At 40.1% G+C, this 27331-nt stretch overlaps 2 protein-coding genes across 15 annotated transcripts in view; both read left to right on the plus strand.

The window, feature by feature from the left end:
- The window catches only part of Arhgef9 (Cdc42 guanine nucleotide exchange factor 9), a 311302-nt gene that overhangs the window by 157500 nt on the left and 126471 nt on the right, over positions 1-27331 (plus strand). For 3 of the 14 annotated variants that reach the window (XM_048417871.3, XM_085684628.2, XM_048417883.3), the window contains exons 1-2: positions 25700-25839; positions 26367-26411. The exons of 2 other annotated variants lie outside the window; for them this stretch is intronic. In XM_048417871.3, coding sequence (XP_048273828.1) covers positions 25831-25839; positions 26367-26411 — 54 coding nt within the window. In that variant the 5' untranslated portion in view covers positions 25700-25830. Of the gene's footprint in view, positions 1-24968; positions 24992-25690; positions 25840-26366; positions 26412-27331 lie in introns of those variants that run through there. 9 more of the 14 variants (XM_048417872.3, XM_085684629.2, XM_087903201.1 and 6 more) reach the window with 8 other exon arrangements.
- LOC146889128 (uncharacterized) lies at positions 25002-25649 on the plus strand. The gene has a single exon (XM_085684631.2). The coding sequence runs from the start codon at positions 25470-25472 to the stop codon at positions 25647-25649; it is 180 nt and encodes a 59-aa protein (XP_085540757.1). The 5' UTR covers positions 25002-25469.

The following is a 27331-nucleotide window of genomic DNA, read 5'->3' on the forward strand; positions in this document are numbered from 1 at the left end:
AGTAAATATTTCTTGCCTTCTGGAAATGATTCAGAACTGTGAAGCAGTGAATTCGTATGTGGGGACCTGTTTGGCATTGCTAATCTGTCATACACTCATAAGACTATGAAGCGTAAGAGATTGGAGAATTCTGGGGAGGGGAGGAGCTAGTAGTTGTAGGAGTTCAAGGGCAGAACTGTGACATTGCTTGGAGAGTATATCAGTCCTCCATGGCGGGAGGCAGGCGTTGGTGAGGATAGTAACATTTGACTCTCCTGAGAGCTTTGTGGCTTGTGACCAGGAGGAACACACCAGTCACAGAGCTAAGTTAAAAACAAGAAATGTTCTAGAGGAGTCAAGAGTCCTTCCTGTGAGATTTTGGTGGAGATTTTCAGGCCAGGAGATGTGTGAATATAAGGGAGGAGGGTCAGGAGAGAGCACATCAGGAGAATCATGGCTGTTTGGATAAAAGAATGATATCCATGTGAGATTTTGAGTGCCTTAGACTCAGGAAAGGCAAAGGAATGGTTGGGGGAAGGTTAAGGGTTGGTTTTAAGATAGAGGTTGAAAAGCCAGTGAAAAGGCCCCAATGCAGTATAACTCAAGGCAAATGATGACCTACGCCCAGGAATAGTTGAACAAGCCTCCCTGTAGAAACTGGTCTAACACGAACTCTCTAAACTGAGTAGGATTTTGTAAGATGGCAAAGGAAGGAGAAGAGAAGGTTATAAAAGTATATTGCAGAACTCAGAAAAGTGACACAGCGAGTCTTGGCTCCTTACTGGGTTCTGGGGATGTCATGGAAGGATCTTAGGTTTCTCCAGAAGAGTGGACAGATCTCCAAGAGCCAAGAGCCTCCCAAGAATAGCTTTTTTGAGCTGGTGAAACAGTCTTAATTATGTCCCCCCAAATGCACAGTGATAGGCCTTACAGTTTGACTGTAGTTGGAGACATTAGAAGGACTTGATAGAATCCAATTCTGATAGTGTTGAGTGGCTTTTTGTTTTGTGGGGGAGGGCTTAAGGCAGACCCAATCGCCAGGGTTAATGTGAAAAGGTCGTTTCTGGAAGGTGGATTCAGTCTTGCACTGTACTTATTCTGGTACTCGGCGACAACCTTGATTGTTTGCCTCAGTGATAATATGCTGAAATAGATGCTGAATATCTGAATCTAGTCTAGAGTCTGTCTGGAGGAAGGGATGACTACAAAGGACTTTGAAGGAGCTGAGGTGAGTTGCAGAATTGGGAGTCATGTGAAATCACAAATGTGTACTTGGGAGAAGAGTAGGCCAGACTATTGAGTGTTGAACACAAGCTTAGGGAGATCTCTTAGTTAAATGAGCCCTTTCTACATTTCCAGAAGATTGGTGGAGCCAAACTACATCATACTCAATTTTACAAGCTTCAGTCACTTCCTGGAGAGGGGGGGTGGTTAGAAACGAAAGGCAGACCATTGTTAGACTATAGGGGCCGAGGAACTCAAAGAGGGGAATAATGTGTTACAAGGAAAGTAGTTACCTTTGAGGCCCTCTCTGTTTTAGTGAGTAGTCCTCTGTCTGGTGATGATACCTACTTAAACTAGTAGGTATTTTAGTCCTTTGCCTGGGAGTATGTGAAGGCCATCACATAAGCAACTGGGAACTGCTGGGCCACAAGGTTTGTTAATATTCGCAGTGCTACTTTCTTTTACTCATGTACATTACAGGGAAAAGGGTGTAGTAAGGTCAGGGCAAACTAGTACCAGGGAGTCCATGAGTGCATACTTTAGGATAGCTAAGGCCCATGCCATTTCAAGGACCCAGTCTTTTGACTCTTCCTCTGATCTGTTTTAGGCCTCATAAAAAGGTTTAACTTCATGGTCAAACTGGGGAACCGAGTTCTACAAAACTGTGCCCTGCTCAAGAAGGTTCTTAGTTGTGTGGTGGCAGGAGTCCTCACAGCTAGAATAATATCACTATGGTATCTGTAAAGGCTCCTTGGACCTGAGGCTAATAAAGTTCCAGGAACTGGACTGTTTTTTTCTTTTTAATAATGTTTTTATTTATCCTTTGATAATTTAATACACTGTTTTTTGGTTGAGACTTAGGAGGCTTTGGAAAAAGAAAATGTTTCCACACAAGGCTAACTATTAAAGAGCTAAGATTGGATTTAAATTGTAAGTGGGTTAGTCTCTGCTGTTGATTAAGAGATCATGTACATACTGAGGAAAGTTACTCTAAGTGGAAAATTTAAGGGAAGATAAGTCTTTGGCTAGAGAGGGCCTGTTCAGAGGGGTGGGGCCTATCGTTAATGCTCCGAGGTAAGACGGTCTTGAGAAGAAGGATTCTGCCACCGGCAAGCAAATAGGAAGTCAGAGTATGGATGGATAGGAATAGAAAAGAAAGCATCCTTTTCCTCTAACACTGAAAATCAGGAAGTGCTGGAGGGTATCTATTCCAAGAAAGTGTAAACACCAGGAACTGTGACCCCTGGGTCCTGGACCTGTTGTGGGAGTAACTTCCGCTGCCTCAACTAATAGTCGCTGAAATACGAGCCCACAGTGCAGCGGGGAGCGACTTCCGCTCCGTCAGCCAATAGCTGCTGAAATACCAGCCCATTGGGGCGTGGTATATTTCTCTTTTAAAAAGAGAAGTAGATCCGGATCAGGCTCTCTTGGTTCCGGCTCTTGGTTCTGGTGCTTGCTCCCGGCTCCTGCTCCTGCTCTCTTCCTGACGGTTTATGGTGTATGTAAGTTTTACCCCCCAAAATAAATAACCCCTTAAAACATAACTGGTGTGGGATTGATTCGCCGACATGGACCATTCTGTAGAATCTAACTGACTTTTTTTTTTTTTTTTACTGCCAAGATGGGGTGGCATGGGAATTTACAGGGTCTCAGTTGCCTGGTAAGCAGCAACTTATCAATAAGAGAATGTAAACCTTGTGTGTGTGTGCGTGCGCATGTGCGCATGTGCAAGCACGCCCCAGGCTTTAAAATATATTGGAGCCTTAGAGAAAAATTGTTAAGAGCTTGTGATAGTTAATCTCAATTGTCAACATGAGATCTAGAGTCACCTGGAAATGGTGCCTCTCTTGGTCAGGCCTGTGGGGGAGTATCTTGATTAAGGAAATTGAGAAAGAAAGACCTGCCACTGTGAGTGGCACCATTCCCTGGGCTGGGATCTTTAGTGAGCACTAAAAGTGGTGGTATCCCATACTTTTAGGTGGAATTTGTTGAGTGACGTAGGTATCTATAGTAGAGTCTTTGGGGAAGACTTTTGGGACATGATCAGACAGGAAATTGCTATGTCACATAAGCAGGAAACCCGTCATTTCTGGAAACAGGCTTTCCAGTTAACTGGGCCCTAAATAGAAAGGGTTGTAAGTTGGACAAGACCACACCCACCTCTCTACTGCCTGGAAACAGAAGTAGACTGAGCACTGTCAATCATAACCAAGCCATATGCCTCATATGTCATGTCTCACAGGTCACATATTAAACAGGCCTGCTGTTTTACAGACGTCTCCATCTGACTGTTTACCCAAGAATATATTAGAACATTTTGGGTGCATGTCCCTATATAAAGCTACAGGACACTTTGGGTCATTGAATCTTATTTGGTAATATATAAAGGAACCTTTAGCTACTTCCGTGTGGTACAACACCTTGACCTTCTGACCACCTCAAAAGTGACCTGAAAAGAAGATACCTTGCTTTTTCATGCTGCTGGCATTAATGACATTTGCCTGAAGGACAATTTGATGCTGTGACTCTCTCTTTTTTCCTCTCTCCTTCCTCTCTACAACCTAGCAGTGATTTGTTGATAGGAGTGCCATAAGAGCCTTTAGAGTCTTCAAGATGTTTCACTGGGCCAGAAACTTAGGGATAGCTCTACCTACAAAGAAGATAGCACTGCTAGATAGGACCAGAAAGGGATGAATGCAAAGATCTGTATCTGTTACACAGTTTAAAAAGCATGTAAACTAAGGTGTTGGGGCTCAGCATCAATACACATGAGGAGGCCTGGGACTTGAAGGTTGAACCCCAGCAGAGGCGAAGTGGGCTGAAAAATTACTGCTGGTAACTAAAAATTTAATTTGGTTCCTTGCCACATCAGATTACATGAAGCTTGTTCACCAAGATGGAGACTATGGGACCTTGTATGGTCTCAAGGCCTTATAAGTACTGAAAGAGAAAGGGACTTCATTAGGCTCCCCGTAGTCCAGGAGCAGAGTTATGGTTATTTGTCCTTTTTTTAGGTTTCACTAGAGCCTGAGGTTCTTGGATGGAGCCTGGACTTCCCTCATTAAGGAGAAAGAATTAAGTATCCCCTCCAGAGTTCTGGGAAAACCTTACAGCCTGTTATAGAGTAGAAAAATTTTGCTTTTTATGTTTGGCCCTTTTATTTCCGACCATTTTGTCTCCATACCAAGCAGTGTTGTCATCTAATTTCAGAGCTTCCAGGGTACCACTGTAGACTTTGCTTTCTGTACTGCTCATGTTGCTTCTGTGCCGCCTCAGGTATAGGGTTCAATTTAGGTGCACTTTTGCCCAAGTCTTTAGACTAGGGATGAGCACTCTGTCATCTGCCAGGCTGAGTTAGCTCACAAGTTAAAGATGGGTTTCCTAGTATATAAGTAGTTAGGGCGAAATCAAAACAGGTGTATTTGGTGGCATAAGTATATGGAATTATGAAACCCAAATTTCAGGGCTTATAACATATTTGAACCATAGAAGCCATCATTTATTTTTTATGGATAATTATGGAAAGTTGAATGGTTACGAGTGTTCATATGGCCAATATGCCTAAAGTCCTTAGCATTTGGCCTGTCACACAAAAAAATATTGCAAATTCTTGACATAAAGCTCATACTTACTATGGATGTGCCTTAGAAAGATGGAGAAGGGACAGACAGGAGTCCGAATCTCTCCCTTCCACTTATTCCATTATGTCGTTTACTTTGTGTCTTGAGTCATAGCTTAAAATTTTGAAAATAAAAGGTTTTGTCTATCTGGCATTCTCCCTAGCTGTAACATGCTTAAGTCTCACTCATTTGATAGATTGTGAATGCAAGTTTAGAGAGGAAGGGTGCTTCAGCCAGGACCACAAAGATATTCAATATCTAAATAAAATGAATCCACAGAAGTAAGTTCCCAATTGACAGTACATTCTCGGTAAGATAAATTTAGTAGGGCCCAAAGAAAAGAAGCTTACCAGTTGTGTACTTGTTATATGAAAAGCTATCTCAACCAATCTTCACATTAGTTCTTACAAAGTCATTATGTCTGTCTATATTTGTTGATTTGTTAGTTTGTAACATAATGCACAATTGCTGACTGGATATATTCTATGTATTAAGCATTCTTCTGGGTTATAGAGATGCATAAGGGAAGGAAACTGGAGTGTATATCTCTGTCTTCTGAGAGTTTATAATCTAGTCCAGGTTGGAAACAAGGACAGATAAACATCCTGCTCAGTGTTACTGAAATGACAGTATCAGATATCAAATGCTCATCTATCTGATGGCAAACATTTTTATATTATATCCAAGCCACCCACCCATGACCATTGTACTCCTTATTCTATTATCTGTGCTCTCTAAAGACTGCTCGCTTATACACATACCATTCTTCTACCCATTCCTCTACTTATATATCTCTCCCGTAATTTATTGGTCAATTGTAAATTTCTGGGTGCTGACAGTATAGCATACACAGTCTTCTAGCTTTGATCTTCACCGTTGGTGCCAGTGACATGTGTAATGGTTAAAGGCATAAATCCAAGACCCAGGTTACCTACAATCAACTGTTTCCTCTAGCCCTTTATTGCTTGCATGATCTTGTATATCTCAATCCACTCCTCGGTGTCTTTATCTTCACATTTGGGAGTATAACTGTAATACATGCATATTTTACAATGTAGTTGTAAAGAAAAAATAAGTATACACATAAAGTACCTTGAACAGTGCCTGACACAGATAAAAAAAACCTACATAAATATTTTATGTTTCCTTGAGAGTCAAAATCCATCTCACTTGGCTCAGAAAATCAGCCTCACATGCAAAGAATCATTCACTAATCATATTATATTCCTCAGGGTTCTTTCGAGCCATACAAAAAATGCAGTTCTCTATATGTAGTAATATATAAAAATCTCCAAGGCATATACTTAATTGAAAGGGGGAAAAGTTGAAAATTGACATGTCAACACTTAATAATAACTCAATATGTTTTCTTTTCTATGTCGTTGGTGGATAAAAACAGTAACTTTATTTTGGATGAGTTTTAATACATGTGCAGGGTACAGAATTCGAGGAATAAAGCAGTTGTGTGTGGTGGTCCATGCCTATAATCCCAGTGCTGAGGAGACTTAGGGGAATTATTACAAGTTCATGACAAGCCTGACTACATAGAGAGGTCTAAGCCAGCTTGGGGTACAGAATGAGACATTTTCATAAGATGATGAATAGTATGTCTCCTTTCTTTGCTGAAACCTTCTACTTTGTTACTTTACCCAGAGGCGACTACTGTTATCAATCTCTCAGGCATTCAAAAAGAGATAGTCTTTGCCTTTACTAGTACATACATATGCAACACACATTTTTCTTTATTTCATATATATAGCAATTTAGACTTTCCTCCTTTTCAATTAACTATATATTTTGGAGAACTTTTGTCTACTGCTACATATACAAAGCCTCATTTTGTATGTCTGCAATAGATTCTTTTGTGTCTCTCATTAAGTGCTAGAGTTGTTAGCACTGACTAACAACAATGTTGCAGCGCATTTTTACCATTAAATATGTATCATTTATTCTTGAGAGTAAAATACATGTAAACAATGTGTTTTGATCATATCCACACCCATTGTCTCCATTAGAATTCTTTTCAGACCCTCCATCACCATGTCTCCCTCCTAACTTCATGTATTCATTTTTGCATCCACTGAGTCCCCTTCATGCTGCCAGGTGACATGCCCTTGCTTCGTTGTGACCTTGAAAGAGAAAGTACAGACACAGACAGTTCCCTTTACTTCAAAAGTTTGGTACCTAGCTTTATTGTTTATAAAATACTTCATCTATAATTTGTTATGTGATGGATTTTAATAGGTCACTTTAAGGAAAATGAATGTTTATCAACTGGCTATGATTTCTAAGGTACTATATTAACCTGAAATATGAGCCAGTCAAAACAAGATTTGAGTTGTTTTCAACGTGCTTAAAACTAGGTTTTTTTATTAAGAACTATTCCTATACTCACTTTTTTATTTTTGAAATTATAATTATATTTCCCCCTCCCTTTTCTCCCTCCAAACACTTTTATGTATCCCTTTCAGCTCTCCTTTGAATTCATAGCTCTTTTTTTCATTCATTGTTATTACATACACATACACACACACACCTAAATATAACCTGTTCAGTCTATATAATGTTACTTGTATGTATGTTTTAGTGCTGACTATTTCATCCTGGACAACCAATTGATGTCCTCTTCTTTCGAGACCACTTTTCCTACTCTTAACTTTCCTCAGCTGCCCATAGTTCTTTGTGTAGGTTTGGGACCTTGTGGTCTTTTCCCCATCCACTTTGGCATATCCACTGGTATTGTCCTTGTTCAATTCACATTTGAGCAGTCATGTGGCTGAGACTGTATGGGTCTAGTTTCTGTCATTCCTAGGAGACACAATCTCACAGAAAACTCCCTGATTGTTTGTCTTTTCCAATCTTTCTGTCCCATCCTCCACAATGTTCCCTGAACCTTAGGTGTGGGGTGGTTTGTAGATGTTATTCATTGGGACTGAGTTTTACAACTCTGCATTTTCATTGGTTGTGGTTTTCTGTAGTAGTCTCTGTCTGTTACAAAGTGAACCATGTCACACTAGACCCTGAAGGAAGAAGTAGAGTAGATTAGGGTAGTGGAGGTAGTCTATAAGGGACCTGTGGATGGATTGATTTACTTATTTCTTTATGGATATGAGTTTGTAGATGTACATGCACCACTCTATGCCTGAAGAAGCCAGAAAAGAGTATCAGACCACCTGAAAACGGAGTTACAGATGGTTGTGCACTGCCTTATGGGTGCTCTAAAGTAAATCCATGTCCTGTGTATGAGCTACAAGTACTCTTATCAATTGAGCCATCTCTCAAGCCCTTTAAGGTGTTTTTGAGTGACTAGAGAAGAAATGCATCCAACCTGGGCTGAGCACTGTAAGAATCAAGAAGATAATTATCAAAAATCCAGGAGTACAAGGTTAAAGAGAACTAGACTGGACTTTGATTAAAAGATGTATTTAAGTGATACTTTTAAGCTTCTTAGACAGCAGAGTTGGCATGCGGTAGGGTGCTAAGAATCATCGGTGATGTATAAGGCATTCTAAGCTGAAGTGTAAAACAAATAATCTATGAGACAATATGGCATATAAGTAGCTTCTGGATACTCTGGTGTATTGCTCAAGTATTTGGGTGGAAGGGTTTATTTGTATTCATAGTTTCAGAAGTTTCAGTCCATAGTCAGCCGGGTTATTATCTTCAACTTATTATATGAGGCCCACACACATCAGAATAAGCAGTGCGCTTTATGTAATCTGCTGACTCGAATGTTAATTATAGCCAGAAATGCCCTCATAGAAAACCCAAATTAATGTTTGACCAAAAATTCAGACACCCCATAGAACAGACGCAGTGACATATTGAACTGTCATCTTGCTCTGCTATGAGAATTACATTAGTAAAGCGGAGTATAGCCAAGAAAGAACTGTATAAACAGCGCTACTTTTTACCTGTAGGAGGTACCTGATAGGTCACAGGGAACACATTTGGGTGGACAGGGTAAAATATTTTCTACTTCCCTGAATTCATGTCTTAGAAGAGCAGACCTCAAATTCCTCTTTTTTCAATGTGAAGAGATCCAGCCACAATTAATTTATAAGAAAAAAATTCTTCCTTTATCCCAAGGCTTCCTGGATTCTTTGTTTAAAGAGAGACCAAGAAGGCCCAGTTTTTTGTTACACTGATGAAACTGAGTAACACAATGTGGGTGTTTTATAGCATGACTAGTTGTACGAGTGACTAAGCTATTAACTAATAGAAACCAGATAATGGGGAACAGAAATGCATTAAGCTGTCTCTAAAAGGTCCTATTGGCATGATGGAGAGAACCTATTGAAGCACTTGCCCGACACGCCGAAAAGTGACATTTAAGCTGAGTCAGCTGTGTAGGGATTTGAGAAAAAAAAATCTTGATGCATTTGGATTGCAAGAAAAAACAAGGGAGATGGTGAGTTTTCTGAGCTGAGAGAAGGCAGCAAGAATAGCAAATACAAAAGCCTTCCAGTTGATACAATGTGACATACTTTGGAAAGACCATTGTGGCCAAAATCCAGGGCAAGAGGGAGGTAAGTAGAAAGATCTGAAAGCAATCACTCATGTATTATCTCATGTGGGACCGTGTACACTTAGAGATGATGTATATTGACTGTACTTGGAGGCAGTGTGGTTAAGTGGCCAATAATGTGGGCTCCAGAAGTAGAATGCTTGAGCGGATGGAACTAGAAAAAAACAATCTTGAGTGATGTACCCCAGACCCAGAAAGACAAACACGGCAGATACTCACTCATAAGTGAATGTTAGACATAAAGAGAAGGATAACCAGGCTACAATCCACAACCCTGAGAAGCTAGGTAACAAGGGGGACCCCAAGAGAGACATGCATGGATGCCCAGTGCATGAACTGGCTTTTTGGAGCCCATTCCCTATGAAAGGATACTTTGCTCAGCCTCGATACAGGGGAGAGTGTCTTGGTCCTGCCGCAACTTGACATGCCAGACTTTGTAGACTTTCCAAGGGAGGCTTTACCCTTTCTGAGGAGTAGATGGGAGTTTGTAGGGGGAAGTGGGGAGTCGCAGGAGGAGGAGAGGGAAGGGGAACTGTGGTTGGTATGTAAAAATCACAAAAAAAAAACTTTAAAAAAAAATCAAAGAAAGAAAGAAAAAGAAGTAGAGTGCCTGGATTCACGTTCTGACTTGATCTCGTCTTAACTAGGTGCCTTATAACATGTAACTTAATCTTTCATTGCCTTGGTACTGCCCATAGGATTACTATGCGAATTAAGTGAATTAACATACTCCAGAGTGTGCATGGTAATATTGGGCATGTAACAAACACTATTTCGTCTCAATGCAATACAGTGTTTAGATGTTACTTGGTGCTACTTTGTAATTGGAGACGATGACTTTTATGGACTATAGAGAGAATGAATAGGAGAGGTGAACGTGGAGAAGCCGAGCTCAGTTGAAAGACTGGCAGAAATAGCAGAATAAAGGAGGACAGGCTGATATTCATTTCAAAGATGGAATCAAAGGAGCTTTCTCCTGGATTAACTAAGAGCTGTAGGGCAAGGTAAAAATAGTACTGGAGTTAGAATTTTTGGTTCTCCTCCCGACCAGCTGTGTAATTTGGGGCAATCATTTAAATCTTTTAATGTTTCCATTTCTTTATTATCTAGGCTTCTCTGGAGATGAGAGGGCAAGGAATGGTGAGAAAGAGAGATTTAGTTTTAAGAAATTGGTTCATACAACTATGGACTTGGAAGTCCCAAATCTGCAGGGTAGCTAAACAGAAGAGTTAATAATCCAGAAAAACACTTTCAGCAAGATATTTGGAATACTGTTTGGCCAATTATCTCTAGATCCCTGTTCTAAATTGTAAGTGTTCATCATAATACCCCTAAGATAGAAACTTGAGATATTTTTTCTCTGCTTTTCCAAGATGGAGCTGAATAAATATCTTTCCTACGTTTTCACCATCACTATACCATTTGATCTCTGCTGTCAGTGGCTACAATTAATTTGTTTGAAAGACTCTCCAGAGTCAGGTCTGCAGTACACAACATTCATAATGACCCTTTGAGTGTTTCTGAGATGCATTTGTGTGTATGTGTATTCATATGCATGTATGTAAAGGCAATTGTGTGTGTGTGTGTGTGTGTGTGTGTTGGCATGTGTGCATGCACGTGCACATGTATAGATGTAAAGGCAATTAGGTGTGTCTGAGTGACTTTTGAATACACAGCAGACATTTTGTATATGTTTGTAGAATGGATGAGTGTGACGATAAAAGGGGCAAACCATAGATTACCTGTAGTCACCAAGCCTAGAATTGGTTCAAGAGAGGGCAAATGGATTTGCAAGAACTTTTTTTGCACAGGTAAAATGCTACTGAACCGGATATGCAGTGAGGTGAGGGCAATAGGCTAAGACTGGAAGTTTCAGAAATTCTACCAGGGAAACTTGCTTAAGACCTCTGGATACCAGTTTATCCATATGGAAAATGAGGCTTTTCTCTCTCCCTCCCCTACATCCTCCCACGTGTAAATATCCCTCTATTTATACATTCAGTAATATTATTGAGTATCTGTTATATACCTATTCTAGGTACTATACAGTGAATAAAGCAGACAAAACCTTTGAAAAGTAAAAATAAAACAAATTTAAAAATTATGTGAGTTCTAAGAACTAAGGAGTGAAAAATAGAACAGGGCAGAATGATAAAAACGTTTGTGTGTGGGTAGTTACATTTTTAGGTTCCTGTTTCTTGCTGTACTTCCCTTACAAGATCGCCACAAAACTGGTACACAATAAAAGTCATAGTTTCTAGGAAGCTGCAAAATTCATTAATTTTTTATCTATTCATTTATTTATATGTGTATGTGTGTACATGTGTGCTAATGCCATGACACCTTGTGGTGGTTAGAAGACAACTTACAGAAGTCAGTTTTCTCAGGGGATCAAAGTCAGTCTGACAGTCTTGGCATCAAGGACTTTTACCTTTTGGGACATTTTGCAGGCCCACAATATCCTATTTAAATATAAGATGCAGCTAGCTCTTCTTGGGGGATTGTTTTCTGGAGCTCTCTATTTGTTGTTCGTTTTCCTGCTATGTTAATCACCATGTTAGTTGCTTTTTTTTTGCCATTGTAACCAAATACTTGACAGAAGCAACGTAAGGGAGGAAGGGTTTATTTTGGCTCAGGGTTTTAGAGGAAAGTCCATGTTCTTTAACTTTGTCAGTTCTGGAATTTTGATGCAGAATATCATGGTAATAGGGATATGAGCAAAGGAGGGCATTTATTGCATTACTGACAAAATGCAGAACAAGCCGGGTGGTGGTGGCGCTTTAACCCTGGCACTTGGCAGGCAGAGGCAGAAGGATCTTTGTGAGGTCAAGGCCAGCTTGGTCTCAGAGTTGGAAGGACAGTCAGGGCTATATAGTGAAACCCTGTCTCTAATCCCTCCCCCAAAACAAAAGCAGAACAAAAAAAAAGTGTAAGGATGAATAACCTTCAAAAACATGCCTCTAGCTAGGTCCTATCTCCTAGAGATCCTATCAGTTCCCAAAATAGTGCTACCAGCTGGGGACCAAACATTCAACATGATGAGCTTGTTGGGAACATTTTATATTGAAACCATAACAAGCGCCAGTTTTTGCCTAGAGGATGGAAACTTCGGTTCTGTGTTTGACCCTGATATTGCAGTCTTTTCAAATTCCAAATGTATAGAGTTGTATGGATTCCAAAGCACGTTTCCTAGAACTGTCTCTTCTGGCTCTTAATCTGTTGTTCTTTCCAATTCCATAAAGCAGTGGGTAGGAGAAGTGGTAAGTCACATTCTTATTTCTAAACCGAGAACCATGACTCCTCAGGCTACTGTGAAGTACAGAGCAGAAATGTATATGCAAGGGCCTTATATGTGAAACTGTAAGAACTGGTTGCTAGAATCCAGAGAATTGATGGCCTTAATTAAGTGACTTTTTTTCTCTTTGTGAATCAGGTGTATGTGAGCCTTTTGTACTTGTGCCATTTAATTCTCTCCTTTTTTGTAAGCAGCTAAAGGAAGTTGGTGTAGCATTGTGCCTAAGCACCTACGAGAAATAGGAACAGTTTCAAGGAAACGCTGTATCGTCTGTAAGTGGAATGGCAGCCACTGTTGTGCAGTCCTTCTTGTTGACTCGCTTTTGGGAAGCAAGAACTGGTACTCATTTTCTGATGCTAATGTAGTTGATTCATTGCCTTTAAGGACTGTCATTTGTCTGTTAGTGGTAACCTCATTCTGAATGCTGGAAGTGGAAATGGAGAATCTTGAGCAGCTGGAATCTTCATTTAGCACGACTCTCTGTTTTTTCTATGGCAATGCTTGACTTCCTAACTGAATATATTTTATTCCATGGGGTGCACTTAAATCCATTGTGTCATTATCTCTTTGGCAGGTATTATTTGGGTCTTCTATTTATAGATGAGGAAATTGAAGCTCACGGAATGTATTATTTGCCTGAAGTTAAGGGCAGAGATTGTATTCGAATCCTTAAATAATATTATTTACTAGCATTTACTGTAGTCTTATATGTCAGAAATTTCTTTTGAGTGTTTCACATCACATGTGCCATCACTAACCCTTCACAAACAACCATAATAACCTCCATGCTTTGCAGATGAAACATAAAAGTGACTATAACTATTGTGCTTGCTTAGAACGAAGGGCAGAAAGAATACTTAATATTAAATCCTTCTCTTTATTTTAAGGATGTGCAAAATAAGAGCCAAGGACACAAAGTAGCTTGCTTAAAGGTCATATAATCAACAGTATACAGAAGAAGTAAGGTTGAATCTCAGATGATTGGCTCCAGAGGTCAATGTTGGGTCTCTTGCTGAACCTGTAGATGACCCCATTCATGAATACTAGGTGGCAAACAAGCTTCCGGGATCCTTCTGTCTCTTCCTCCCCAGTGCTAGTATTACATATTACAGATGCATACTACCACACCCAGATTTTTATGTGAATACTGAGGAACTGAACTCAGGTCCTTATGGCTTGATGACAAGCACTTTACCATTGAGCCATCTCCCTAGCCCTAAAGTTTGTATTCTTAACCATATAATATATACTGCTTCTAAGTCTAGGTTTTTTCCTAGCTTAGCTAAGTGAATTATTGAGATAGAGAAACAGATAAGGGGGAGACTTAAGGCTACTCAGCAGATTTAACACTTTTTATATCTAATTGTTGAATAAATAATATATTTACATGGGCAAACAATAAAACTATAAAAATGAGGAAATTGGTATTATTTCCCTACCTACTATAGGGTAGGCCAGCTGCATTATAGCCCTTTATGTATCTTTCTAGAACTGTAAACTTTAGATATGAGCAGAGGAAGCATTATTCCTCCTCCTTTTTATCCAAAAGATCACATAGCACAATACTGCTCTGTACCATGCTGCTTTAACATTCTAAATCTTTATGACCTCTTCTTGTCAGTCTACAGAGAGCTTTCGTGGGTTTAGCTGGACACTCATGGATTTCTAGAAACCACTGTCTTGCAAACATATTCTTTCCCAAGCTTTGGTGGGATCCAGGCTTCTCTTAACAGGTTCGCTCAGGATATCATTGCAGAACTGTCTTGGGCTTCAGCAAACTACATAAATTTTCAAACCCAGTTCCTTAGCTTCCCTCACGTATCATCCAGCTCCTGAAAAACTCTTCAGCTGAACTAATTGTCTTCCTCCTACTCAAGTTTCAGCTTATTTATATAATCTGACTCACTACTTATTTATTTAAAACTAACTACTTATTATTTAAAAACATTTCATTAATTCTTTGAGGATTTCATACAACTTATTTTGATCTGTTCACCCCAACTCCTCCTCTTTTATGTAATTCTTGTTTAGTTTCTCTTATTAGCAAAATTCTATGATTAATTTCATGATGAGTGCTCGGTGTCCTGAATGCTCATCCAGTGTCTTAGAGTTGAAATGAAGCCTGCAAATAAAACCAAGGCATGAAGGTTAGAGAGTGGTTAGCTGGCTGAATGAGTCATGAGTCATGAGGACCAAGAATGGAACTGTCTAGGAGCTTGGGCTCCAAAACTAAACATTCAGTCCTGATACTGACAGATGCACTCTCTGTCCATTTCAGTCTTGAATGGATACAAATAAGGTTTTGGCTACCCCAGAAAGAGCACAATGCTAGAGGAAACCCTTGTTTGTCCTCTGCAAGGCCTTTTGGATCTTTACTATTCTTTTCTAACAAGTCTTCTCTGTACCCTGAGTAGAGACAGATGGCCTGGCCTACAAGCTTGTTTGAAATAGAACTGAAATTGGCCGAAAATAAATGTGGAATAGGATTGAAATAGATCTAAGCAAAGGAACAGGAGGAAATTGATGCTCTTATGTATTTATTCATATGCTTCTTCGTGCCTGCTGGCCACAGGAGGGCGGTATAGGAAGCAGTTTCCTGAAGAAAGACCTCCTACTGGTCAGCAAGGAAAAGAAAACTGAAGAGGTTCTGCAGTTCTCAGCCTGTAGTCTGCTGTTTTAGTTCCTTGTGGAGGAGTTCTTTCTATCCAAGGCTCTTAAAGGGGCTAGGAAGACCTATGAAGCAAAGGTTGGCATTCCCAAGCTGGAGCTGAGAATGCTTTCTATGATAGACTATCTCTATATCCTACTTTGAGTCAAGAGTCCTGTACTTTATCCTTTTCCCATTTAGTCCTTTGCCCATTTAGTTGTTCAGTTCTTAAATAGGTATTTGCTGAGTGCTAAGCACTCTTTTGAGCACAGAGTAGAGCAGTTAAGAAACTAGTCTCTGCCTTCATGGAGCTTACATTTTATAAACGGGAGACAATAAATCAATAAGCAAAGAATTCTGTAATAGTTCAGGTCACAGTGAGGTTTTTAAGGGAAAAGCAAGCTAAAGGGTTAGGCAGTGACATACAATGTTAGAGAACGTGGTCAGGATAGGGAAATTTTGAGGAGGTGAAAGAGCTAAACGTGTAGATAGTCAGGAGAAAGGTGATCATAGAGTGTCCAATTCATTCCCCTTCTTTGATTACTCTCTAAAACTCTGCCCACCATCATCTAATTAGAGGCGATCTATTTATTTAACTCAAGGTATGATTCATCATCTTGTGTTCAGGGAACCACCTCGCATCCAAGGCCATGCCTGTTCCACCTTCAGCCAAACTGTTGAGGACTTAAAACAATCGGTGCTTTATTTTCAGCTAGTGCTGAAAAGGTTTTTGAGAAATATGAACGTTAAGAGACATGTTGGAAGATGCAAAGCTCCCAAGAAACAGAGCTTGAACTTCTGACTTCTATGTGAAAGCTTTAGTTTTTTAAAATCTGCATTCTGGGATGAGCTACTCAAGGCATTGCGGGTACACCTTTGAATATCAACCATTTTGGTGAATTCTTTCTACTGAAGAATAGAAAGGAAGGTGAGTGTTCAGAACAGAAGTGCTAATAGTCCTGTTCTCCTTTGTCTCTTTCACTGTGATTCTTGGATACTTGCTCTGAAAGATATAGAATGGAAAGCAGCAAACCTTGGGAGAAGTGATGGTGTTGGGGGCTGGAGAGATGGGGTGGTGATTAAGAGCACTTGTTCTTGCAAAGGACTGGGGTTAGGCTCCTAGTACCTCTACTGAGTGGCTCACAATCCCCTATAATTCAAGCTCCAGGGGATCTGATATCATCTTCTGGCCACTGCAGGCACTTGTACACATGTAAGCATACACTCATGCAGACAAATATGTGCACAGATAACAAAAAATGCAAAATAGATGTTCTATTTCTCTTTATGGAAAGTGTTGTATAGGGGAAAGCGTTTAGGAAGGATTAGAGTTTGAATCCCAAATAGATGACTTAAAACACTTGAGAACTATCACTTGGAAATGTATCAGAGTTAATAGAGAAAAGAGTAGACTTTGAAAACAAATTTCAGTTCAGATCCTTCTATTTCTGTATCCTGCTTATGTGGTTGTGGCCAAATGATGTAAACACTTAGGTGTAATTTCTTGCTCTTTAAAATAATGATAACAATTCTATCTTCTAAGACTTCTGTAGGTAGTTCAATAAAAACATGTTTAAGCCCAGTACCATGTGTGCCTAACGTATGTCCTACTCTTGCTTCCCTAGGTTTCTGTCTGGAAACATTGGAGAGATACAGTCTATTTTTTCTCTTTGATCATTAAATTCTACAACTCACTCTCTAATCATTAACAACTTCATTAATTATCTGACTGTGCTTGGAACACTTAACATATAGCATTTAAATTATGTACATCATTGATTGTCTTCTCCATGAGAATGCAAGCTCTCTGAGAACCTTGTTAGCTGTCAGAATAACTGCTTATTGAATTGGGCTCATTTTAGAGTAGTAGAGATATCTGTGCTGAATAATTAAACAGGTGTTCTTGTTCTTCAGAAGTTGATTCTCGTAAACAGAATGGACAGACATAAAAGTACAAGAGCTTCTAGTAACATAGGTCACATGGACAAATGGATTCAGTATCTGTAGACTGACTGCGACAAGCATCAAGAATTAATGAGTAGGCCGGGTTGGAGGGTTAAATGACGAGTGGGTAGAATGTGGGAGGGGTCAGGGTAAAATGTAAAACTTTTCTTGTGATCACTTTCTGGCAGAAGTGAGACTTTGGGATCTGTTTGAAAGAATGATAAACAAAAACTAATCAGAAATGGACTTTGAGCTGCCAGAAAGAAAGGTTTCATGCCTAGACGTTTTTTGGATCTGGGAGCGTAGAGCAGTGAAACCTGTGCTGGACTGAGTGTGCGTCTAGGCAGTACAGCAACAGGAAAGGATTCACCATTTAGATCAGAATAAGAAGAATCATTTAGTAGCTACACCGGAAGAAGACAGTGGGCCGGGTAATATCTGGAATGCTACTTGCAGTTTAGGGTAGGGGCCTGCTAGGTAGGAATGGGGGACTTCGGGGCGTGTGGGATGCTGTCTCTATTTGGAAGAAGAGCAGTTTCCTGGCATGTAAATTGGGTTGTTGTACAAAGGACTGTCTAGATTGGCCAGTGCATAGTTCTGGGAGGCTAGAATGAGCCACACTGCCATGCAAATCAGAGTCCTGTAGTTAAAGGCCTTTCTGATTGATCAATGTTCAGTCCATGTCAAGGGGGTTGGACTGCAGCTCAGTGGTGTCAAGTTACAGGATTCTTGAATCATGCTTCTGAAAATTCCTAATTGGGATAAACTCCATTTTCTGGCCTGTTATTAATGACCTTCCCACCACAAAGCCCAGTTTAGCACATTGAAGCAGTTAATCCCAGGACCCAGGAGATACCTTATCATGTAAAGAAACTATATTGTTTGTATTTATATTTGATTGTTGCTAGCAATGTGACGTTGGACAAGTTATTTGATTCACTTTGTTTCAGTTTTCATATATCTAGAATAGATACAGTATGTTTCATAAGGTTCTGAGAATTTAAATAGCACAATAAAAAGGCTTAGAATAGTACCTGGCACAGAACATGTACTTAATAAGTGTTAACTTTTATCATTTTCTGTGTAACTGAATATGAGTCCTAAGAAATAACATGAATTTGGAAATGTTTATATCCCACATCCTCTCATGAACGAACACCTTTTCATCTGTAGCTGTGAGAGCAGTGAAAATATCTGTCTCAAAGTGGTCGCTACCAACTGAGATTTACTCAAAGGTTAAGCAGCTATCTCTGGAGGGAAGAATTTTCTCATCATTGTGAGTATTGGAGTTGAAAGTAGGTGACCATGATATTGCAGAAGATAAGAGAGCCTCAGAACCCTTCATACTTAATAGCAGAAAGCCTGAATTGGGCTGGAAAATATTGCTGTTTAAAATGAGAGGAGTTTCTGTTTTGCATTTTGACTACAAGTTACCTATACCTTTATGGCATAGTCAAAAAGTTTTGGTTTTGATTCTGCTAATAGTTATCCATGTAATCTTGAACAGATTGTTTTTCCAATTCACAAAAGATGGAATATTGAAAGCTTTGATTTTTCTCTGTGATCCCACAAGGCCTTGCTTCTCTTGTCAGAAGATATAACTCTTTGAACGGAGACTGGTGGATGAAGGCAACATCCTTGCATTTAATAAATGATTATGAAGTACTTGATAGATGTTAGACACTGTGATGAACATGGATGAAGAAAGTATGGTCAGAGAAAGCCTGTTTGGAGGAGGTGACTTAGAATTAGGGAATGGGAAGATGGCAACAATTTACCTAGGCTGTGAAGCCAGAGAACTTGGTAGAGTACCAGAACCCCCGTAGGTTCTGTGTAACTGTGAAATAGAAAATGAAAGTGCACTCGTAAAAGCTGAAGTTAATGAGATCAAAGAATATCATGTGGGCAGGACATTGTATGTCAGCTATAGATTTATCATTAAGAGCAGTGGGGAGCCACTGAAGGCATTAGTGCTAAGGAATTATGTAAGTTGAGTCTCAGCTGGAAGAAATGAAGCATGTTAGTTGTTTTCAGCAGAAAGTGTCTTAATATAGAAAAATCAAGGGTTTACCAAATTGATGGTTGGGCTGGAAAGGCAAGGTTTGAGCTGCACTTGCAAGATCGACTCCCAGAACCTTATGAGAGTAATTCCTATCGCTGCAACAAGGGGCAAGGTGTGGCATCAAGGATTCTGGGATTGCTTTACTTTATCTGCATTCTCAAAAATCAAGACGCTGCTATTGTTCTGACTATTTCATATCTTCCAGATGAAGAAAAATGGCCCATTCTCTGGGTCTAAGAAAGTGCAGAGATAATCACCAGGCACCAGGATTTATAGTAAGAAAGCTACAGAAATCTCCAGTGTCCTCACCATGGTATTCAGGAACAGAAGCAGTAATGATCCAGTGTTCTACCTTCAAATCTCCTATTAGCACATCCACAATGCTGGCTACCATGGAGTCTGGAAAAGGAGAGAGTTTTTTTTTTTTTTGAGCTTTCTGGCTATATACAAAAGCAAGCTTTACCTTACTTAGAGTATAATCCATATTATCCATCATAGGATTAATAAGGACAAAATTCCTTTGAGAGAGATAATTTGGGTAATAGATCAGAGATGAAGAAGAACCCATTAAAAGGTAGTAGCAGGAGGAAGCAAAAGAGACAAATAAGAAAGAAATTGAGGGTGCAGGAAATCAATGGATTCTGGATACCGGGTCCTTTTTGGAGACATGAAGGAGAAACAGGATGTACGAATTGTTTCTGGCAATTTTGTTGTGTAAATGCCATCCTCAAGAGGCAGGAAACTGAAGGGGAAGAATAATGCTTTAGCGGTGGGAGAGAGATGACTTTGCTTTTTAGACTTATTAACTTTGAGGTACCTGGGAGACATTTAGAAGGACACGATGAGAAAGCAGTCGGAGACTCATCCTGGACTTGAGGAGAGCTCCTTGAGCAGCAACACCAGAGACGTAAGTTACCTGCTGAGCTGCAATCAAATGCCGCTGTCTGTTTTATCTTCCACTTGTGCCCAGCAAATTTGTTGAAAGGAAGTGTATGAGTGTGTAATGTAGGTGGTAATTCAAGCTTCGGGAGAATTGACGAGCTTATTCTGGGGGCACTATAGAATTGAGAGACCAAAAGAGCTGAAATGAAAAGGATTTTGAGAAGCCGTGACATTCATAACTAGATGCGGAAAAGCCCAGGTGAGAACTGAAGACAGGTCGAGTAAATGGCATCTCTAAGGCAGTGTGGGACATTTTAGGAAAGAGAAGAAGCCAGAGGAGAAAGACAGGGATGAAACTTTTAGCAACGAGTTGTTTCTATGGAAACTTAGGGATAGAGCTGAGTTATCATAGGGTGAGGGGGTCAGAGAAAGGGAGGAAGTCGTTCTAGTTTTTTTCTGCTCCTTATGGCAAACACAGTCAGCTTAGAGAATGATAAGGTTTGTTTCATCTCACACTTCTGGGGCACAGTTAGTCTCTGAGAGAAGTCAGACAGAAACTCAGGCAGAAATCAGGAGGTAGAAATGCCGCTTTCTAGCTTGTTCAATGGCTTATACTCAGCTACCTTTCTTTCTATTTTTAGATTTTTTTAAAAAAATTATTTAAATAAATTTTTCATTTCTTTTACATACCGATGCAGTTTACCCTCTCTCCTCTCTTCCCAGTTGTGTCCCCCTCTGTGCTCCCCATCTACCCTCCTCCTTATCCACTCCTCTGTCCCCATTCAGAAAGGGGCAAGCCTCCATTGACTTGAACAAAGCATGGCACTCAATTGGGGCAGGACCTAGGTCCTCCCCTTGCCTCAAGGCTGGGCAAGGTAATCCAATTCAGTTTGGGGAACATGTTCACAGCCAGGCACTGGGCTAAGCTCCTGCTGAAAAAAGGGAAGAGAGATTGTAGGACCCAGGGGTTCATGAATGACTGGGAACCCACAGAGACAGAGGACCTCTGCTCCTAGTCACTGGACCAACAGTTAGGGAGCTTGCATGGGACCGACCAAGGCCTTCTGCGTGTGTTTGGCAGTTGTGTAGCTTGGTCTCTTTGTAAGGCTCCTAGCAGTGAGATGAGGACCTGTCCCTGGCAGTTAGCTGGTTTTTGGAAACCTGTTCTCAGCTAGCGTTCTTATACAGTGTAGGTACACCTGTCTAGGAATGGTATTGCCCAAAGTTCTGGTCCCTCCTACATCAGTTAGCATTCAAGATAATGTCCCACAGACAGGCCTACAGGTAAATCTGATCAGGCAATTCTTCAACGGCGGTTTCTAATTCCCAGGTGATTCTAGTTATAGCAAATTGAAAAGTAGGCAGCACAGAAGTAGAACTGGATAAGGATGAACTTTTTAGAGGAAAATTCTAGTTGTGTGGAATATAGCAGTCATGAGAGTCAGTATCTGTCTTAACATAATCTAAGAGCAGATTTCAAGCTGGGTGTGGTGGTGCATACCTTTAATCCCAGCAGTGGGAGGTAGGGCAGCTCTCTGGGACAGCCAGAAGCACATAATAAAGAAACCATGTCTCTTTCTTTAAAAAAAGTAGATTTCAAATTGTTTTGGCTATTACTTATCAAGAATGTGCTTTTCACATCACAAACTAATATTTGCATTTATATTTGTATATAAATGAAATAGATACTTTGCTAAAAAGCATTACCTTAACTACATGAATGTTTCAGATTAACGGAATCATAAAAAAGCAATATTTCTTTTTATGGTTGAATAATATTTCATTGAATGAATGTATACCATTCAACAGTGGGTGGCTGCTTAAATTGTTTTGATCATTTGGCTATGATGAATAATGTTGCTATGAACATTTACATATGAATTTTTGTGTGAACTTGTTTTCTTTTCTCTTATGTATATATCTAGGAGTGGAGTTTTTTTTTTTTTAAATCAAATGGTGATCCTATTCTTTTAACTTGGAGGAACTTTTAGACTATTTCACAAACTGTATCATTTTGCATTCCTATCAGCTGTATGAAAGTTATAATTTTTGGTATTTCTAGGTTCCAACCCAGGGTCTCCTGCATCTCAGGCAAGCACTTTACCACCTAGCTAGACCCCTAAGCTCATTATCTGGCATTTCGTTTTAAACTGTTACAGTGAGTGTAAATTTGTATCTCATTACCAAAAATGATGTAATGAATATCCTGTATTTGCATTTCCCATATTTGATTTGAATTTCCCTGATGGCTAACCATGCTGAACATCTTTTCATGTATTAATTGACCATTTCTTTGGATAAATGCTATTCAGATCCTTTGATGAGATTTAAATTGGGTTATATTTCTTTTTAATGATTGTACTACATTATATTTATTATATTTTATTTATAATGTATTGGAGGGGCGTGGGAAGGTCAGAGGATGCTTGTGAGAATTGGTTCTTTCTTTTAAATGTGTGGGTTCCAGGGATGTAGCACAGTCTATCAGGATTGGATGGATGCAAGCTCATTTGTGTGCTGAGCTACCTAGCTGGCTCATAGTTCTTTTTAAAAATTATTATTATTGTGTGAGTGCATGTGCCATAGCATGCACGTGGAGGGCAAAGGACAAATTTGTGGAGTTGCTTCCCGTCTCCTGTCTTTTCATGGGCTCTAGGGATCAAACTTGTTAGGATTGCTTATCAAGAGCTTTGCTGTCTGAGCCATCTCACCAACCCTTGAATTATATTTCTTTTTGGGACTTGTAAGAATTTGTTGTTTATTCTAGATACAAGTCTTGAGTCAGATGCTATTTGCAAGGATTTCCCTCTTTTTGGGTGTGTGTGTGGGGGGGTGGGGTTCCACACATATGATAGCATCCTTTGAAGCCAGTAGTTTTAAATTTGGATTCTGTTAACTATTTTAACTAAATTTAACTAATTTCTCCTTGGTGGCTTGTGCTTTTGCCATAATTAAGAAACCATATCCAAGATCACAAAGGTTTAATCTTAGTCCTCCTATGTTGTTAGTCACTATCATCATATCTAAATATTTAGTAGTAATTCTTCAACATTATTAAGTATTTGATTTATGTTCAGATTTCTAGTTGTTTCATATGTCATAAATGCACATGTACCTAATATGCCCAAATTCTACCTCAGGCCATTGAGTTATTTGTAAAAAGATCAAAATTTATTTGTGAAAACTGGATTATTGATCGTGTAGTTTCTCACAGTGTACATTTTATCATCAAAATCCCTGTACTGCAGTAGGCCCTCCCCCTTTGGTTCTCTGTGTATCTGGTAATTGATAATTGGGTCTTAAAATTTGATCTGATTCAGGCTTTTTGTTTTTGTTTTCTCAAGAATCATTCACAAGTGACTGCTCTATGAGCTAAAATGTGTAAAGCGTGGTCTCATTTGAAGTTTATTCTATCCCAGAGGGCTCGAGACTATTTTATTTATGACTTGTATCCATTCAGAATTTCCAATAATTTAATTAAGATAATGACTGCCTGAGTCTCAAAGACTTCTAGAGAATAGCAAACAGTTCCCATTCCTCTTAAGAATCCATCGTATGCTAACAGTTGCAAAATTAAGTTTATTAGATCTCTAGCTAATCCACTTTCTTTTTTTCCCTCCCCTATTATCTACCCATTGACTCCGAAGGTCATAGGAATCTAAGAACATGAAAGGCTTGGAGAGATTATATATATATAATAACTGTCTTGAGGACTCAGACAGTTGTAGAAATTACACATATTCTTCTGAAGTTGGAATTCTAGGATTGCATGTTACTCTCAGAAAAGCTATCTCTTATGCAGCAGAATGTAGAACGAAGCCCAGAGAAGGTAAATTAGTTGCCTGAAAATTACACAGTCAAAAAGAACTAGGAGTCAGTTTGAACTCTTCTGGCCTCTAGTTCAAGACATTTTCCCTCTAGATGCAGGCACAGAGTTGTAAACACTGAACACAGCGATGATTGCAAGATTTTTCAGAGTTTATATATGGCAACTATTTTTACCATAGTTAGCTCTCCTTCTTCGTACTCTGAAGGCTGGGAGAGTGTGTGTTAACTGTAGCATGAAGAAACCATAAGCAGGGAAGGACAGAGCCGTCAGAGCAGAAAAAGCCAAATAGAATTGAATTGTGGCTAAGTTGGTGTTCCAACGGTTGTGTTCACAGCACTGATTTGTGAGATTTTATTGCTGATTGTGGGTAATTTAGTTTAGGCAGTGGACAAACACATATTTCTTCTTATTGGCCTGTGCTCCAGAGGGACTGCCAAGTTTTATGCCTCCCACCAAGCTACCTTTCTACCTACCTGCATTTTCTATTCCTTCTCCCTTCTCTCTATCCCCTATCTTAGCTTTTCCTCACCCTTCTCTTTCTTCACCATATCCTCTATTTCTTCTTCTTTTGTCCTATCTCATCTTTCCTTCTCTTTCTGCTTCCCATAGATACTCTCTCTGCCCCCCTCCTTCTTCTTTCTTATGCCAGTTCCCTTTCATTTGATTCTGTTTGCTTCCTCCCCCTTTCTCAGTCTTTTCCCTCGTCCTTCAGTATCTTACCCTCCCTTCCTCCACAAGTTCTTCACCCCCACGTAAAAACTGACTGTTGGTGGCTCCCGAGGAGAGAGAGGAGATTCTGTGAGCTTTGGCTTCTCCGATTGGCTGTTTCTGCTAGCACACCAGCTCAAGTCTTGCCTCCGGGCACGGAATGCGCAGTTGCTGCATCTGCTATTGGCTTGTTCTCCTGTCAGAGTCTCTGTCAGCGACTCACGCTGGCGCCCCCAGTCTCGGCGTGAATAAAAAGGCAACCTACCGGCTGAGGTGGGGGTGGGGAGAGGAGAGGGAGAGGGCCAGCTAGGAAAGGCTAGGAAGAGTGGTTGGTAGCCTGGAATCCCTTTAAGAGAGCTAGCAGACGAGGCATCTTAGGAAAGCTAATGAACTATAAAGAGTAGGGGAGACTGAGACTGACCAGTAGCTAGCTAGACAGACAGACGGACGCATGCCCGGACAGACAGAAGGCTCTGGAGAACCGATAGGTTCTTTTTGCCTTTCTTTTTGAAAAGCAGGATTTTGATTTTTTTTCAGTGGCGCCCAAGAGAGAATGCTGGACTCTGCTATCTTCAGCTCAAGCTAAGATTTCTCAGCTAGGGAAGAAAGATCAGCCCAGTCCCGCGAGGGGGAGGGAAGCAAAAGCCCCTGCCTCCAACCCCCTTCCCTCCCCCGGACCAGACTCGGGGGCCAAACCCAGACCTTCCCCAACCATCTGACTTCCTCCTTTCCTTTTTAGCATGGTGGCTGTATGGACAGTCTGACAGAACAGAGATTGACATCTCCCAATCTGCCGGCCCCCCACCTGGAACACTACAGTGTTCTGCATTGCACCATGACCCTGGATGTGCAAACTGTAGTCGTTTTTGCCGTGATTGTAGTCCTCCTGCTTGTCAATGTCATACTCATGTTTTTCTTGGGAACGCGCTGAATGGAGTCCAGCCACCTGAGCTGTTGCGAACTCTCACTTTGATTTCATCCCGAGAGCCTCCGAGGGGGGAAAATCGAGAGAGACAGTCTGAGACAGGGAAAGAGAGGGAGAGAAAGAACAAGCTTTCTTACTCAGGGGGGAAAACGTTTTTGAGCTTCAACATGGCCTCGCTGTGATATGTATGACGTTGGTATATTATCTCTCCCTAAATCTTTTGTCATGTCTTGTCTTTTAAATTTGCCTGTGAGTGTAGTTGCTTGTTGCTTGAGTAAAATTGTTGATAAGAAATGTTTTCCGTTTAAGTGTGCATGTTTGTGTGCTTTCTCTATGTGACATTTGTAGAGCTAGCTGTGTCCTGTTAAGGTGGCTTTGCTGTTCGTGATGTTTTGTTAACTCATTCTCTTAAAAACTACCTTTGAACTCTGTTATAAAATTTTAATCAAAATTTCTCTCTTGCTATCAGAAAACATTTGGATTTGTTTGGGGCTGGGGTTGGAGGGAAGTATTTCTGGAAGAGCATGCTGAATGTTTGGGCATTCGGTGAAAGTCTTGCACTGGTTGTTTAGAGAGGAAGAAAAACCTATGCAAGAAACGGATTTATGGAAAATAGTCTCTAAATGAGGAGCAAGAATTCGGGAAGTGACACACTGGGGTGCCTTGAGTTGGCACTTAGTAACTGTGTCCTTTGAATTTCAATTTTGCTGTTCGGGTTTCCAGTTTCTGATTTGGAAAGCTGCCGCCGCTGAGACGTTTGTTAAAGCAGTAAGTGTCACTTCCTTTGCTATCACGGAGTAGAACAAAAAGTATTTCTTTACATTTTAAATTAGCAAGAGAGGATTTTGACAAGATGTTTGGGCTCATTTTCCCAGATGTTATACCCCATGATTTGAGTTTGAGGATTTTTTTTTTTCTGTGTGTCTCACGCAGAAAACAAAATCCAGCATCTTCTATAGTTTGTGTATTGGGTATTAATAGTATTGGGCATGGCTCTTTTGGGTTAATCTCATTTGCAGTGGTCTTCATGAACTACTTTACATAGAAGTTGATAGTGCTGATGAGATTTATTTCCTTGTTCGTTCGTTGCTTAAGAGCAGAGGTCTCTGAAACATTCATGCAACTGTAAGTATGTAATGTGCTAAATTAAGAGTTTGAACACAAAAAAAAGGACGTGTAATGGGATGCGAGCTTGGGAAACGTGAGCTAGATGGTGTTCCAATTTGAGATATGTCTTATTATATAGCCATTGTGGTATTTGCTGTTACTGCTGCATATATATATATATGTTTTTGCTGAGATACCTTTTGGCAAAGCTAGGTAAACAATTGTTTCTGATACCAGTGTGTACATAATATTTGCTTTTTTCTTTTTTCTTCTTTGCTCTTCTTTCTCTTTGCTGGTTCAGGCAGATATTCCTCATTCCGTTGCTTACCTGACTTGAAACGGTGCCATTTCTGGCTCATACAGCAGTGAATCATGCCACATACACGCCCACACACATGCTTCTAGCTATACTCATGTGGGTGGCTGCTCATGTGTGATGTGCAAATCAGCTAGCATTATGCTGTCAATTTTCAGGTCTTGTTCAGTCTCTTTGAAATGGTTATTGAGGGGGCATTGAAATTGTCCTGATAGACTAAGAGAACATTATTTAATGGCATCAGCTGAGGTTTTGAACCTTAAGG

Source organism: Myodes glareolus, chromosome X (genome assembly GCF_982192425.1).
Source record: "Myodes glareolus chromosome X, mMyoGla1.1, whole genome shotgun sequence".
NCBI lineage: Eukaryota > Metazoa > Chordata > Mammalia > Rodentia > Cricetidae > Myodes > Myodes glareolus.

What these genes read in the sequence shown, in the direction of transcription:
- LOC146889128 (XM_085684631.2), top strand. Translation starts at nt 25,470, where the DNA reads ATGGACAGTCTGACAGAACAGAGATTGACATCTCCCAATCTGCCGGCC.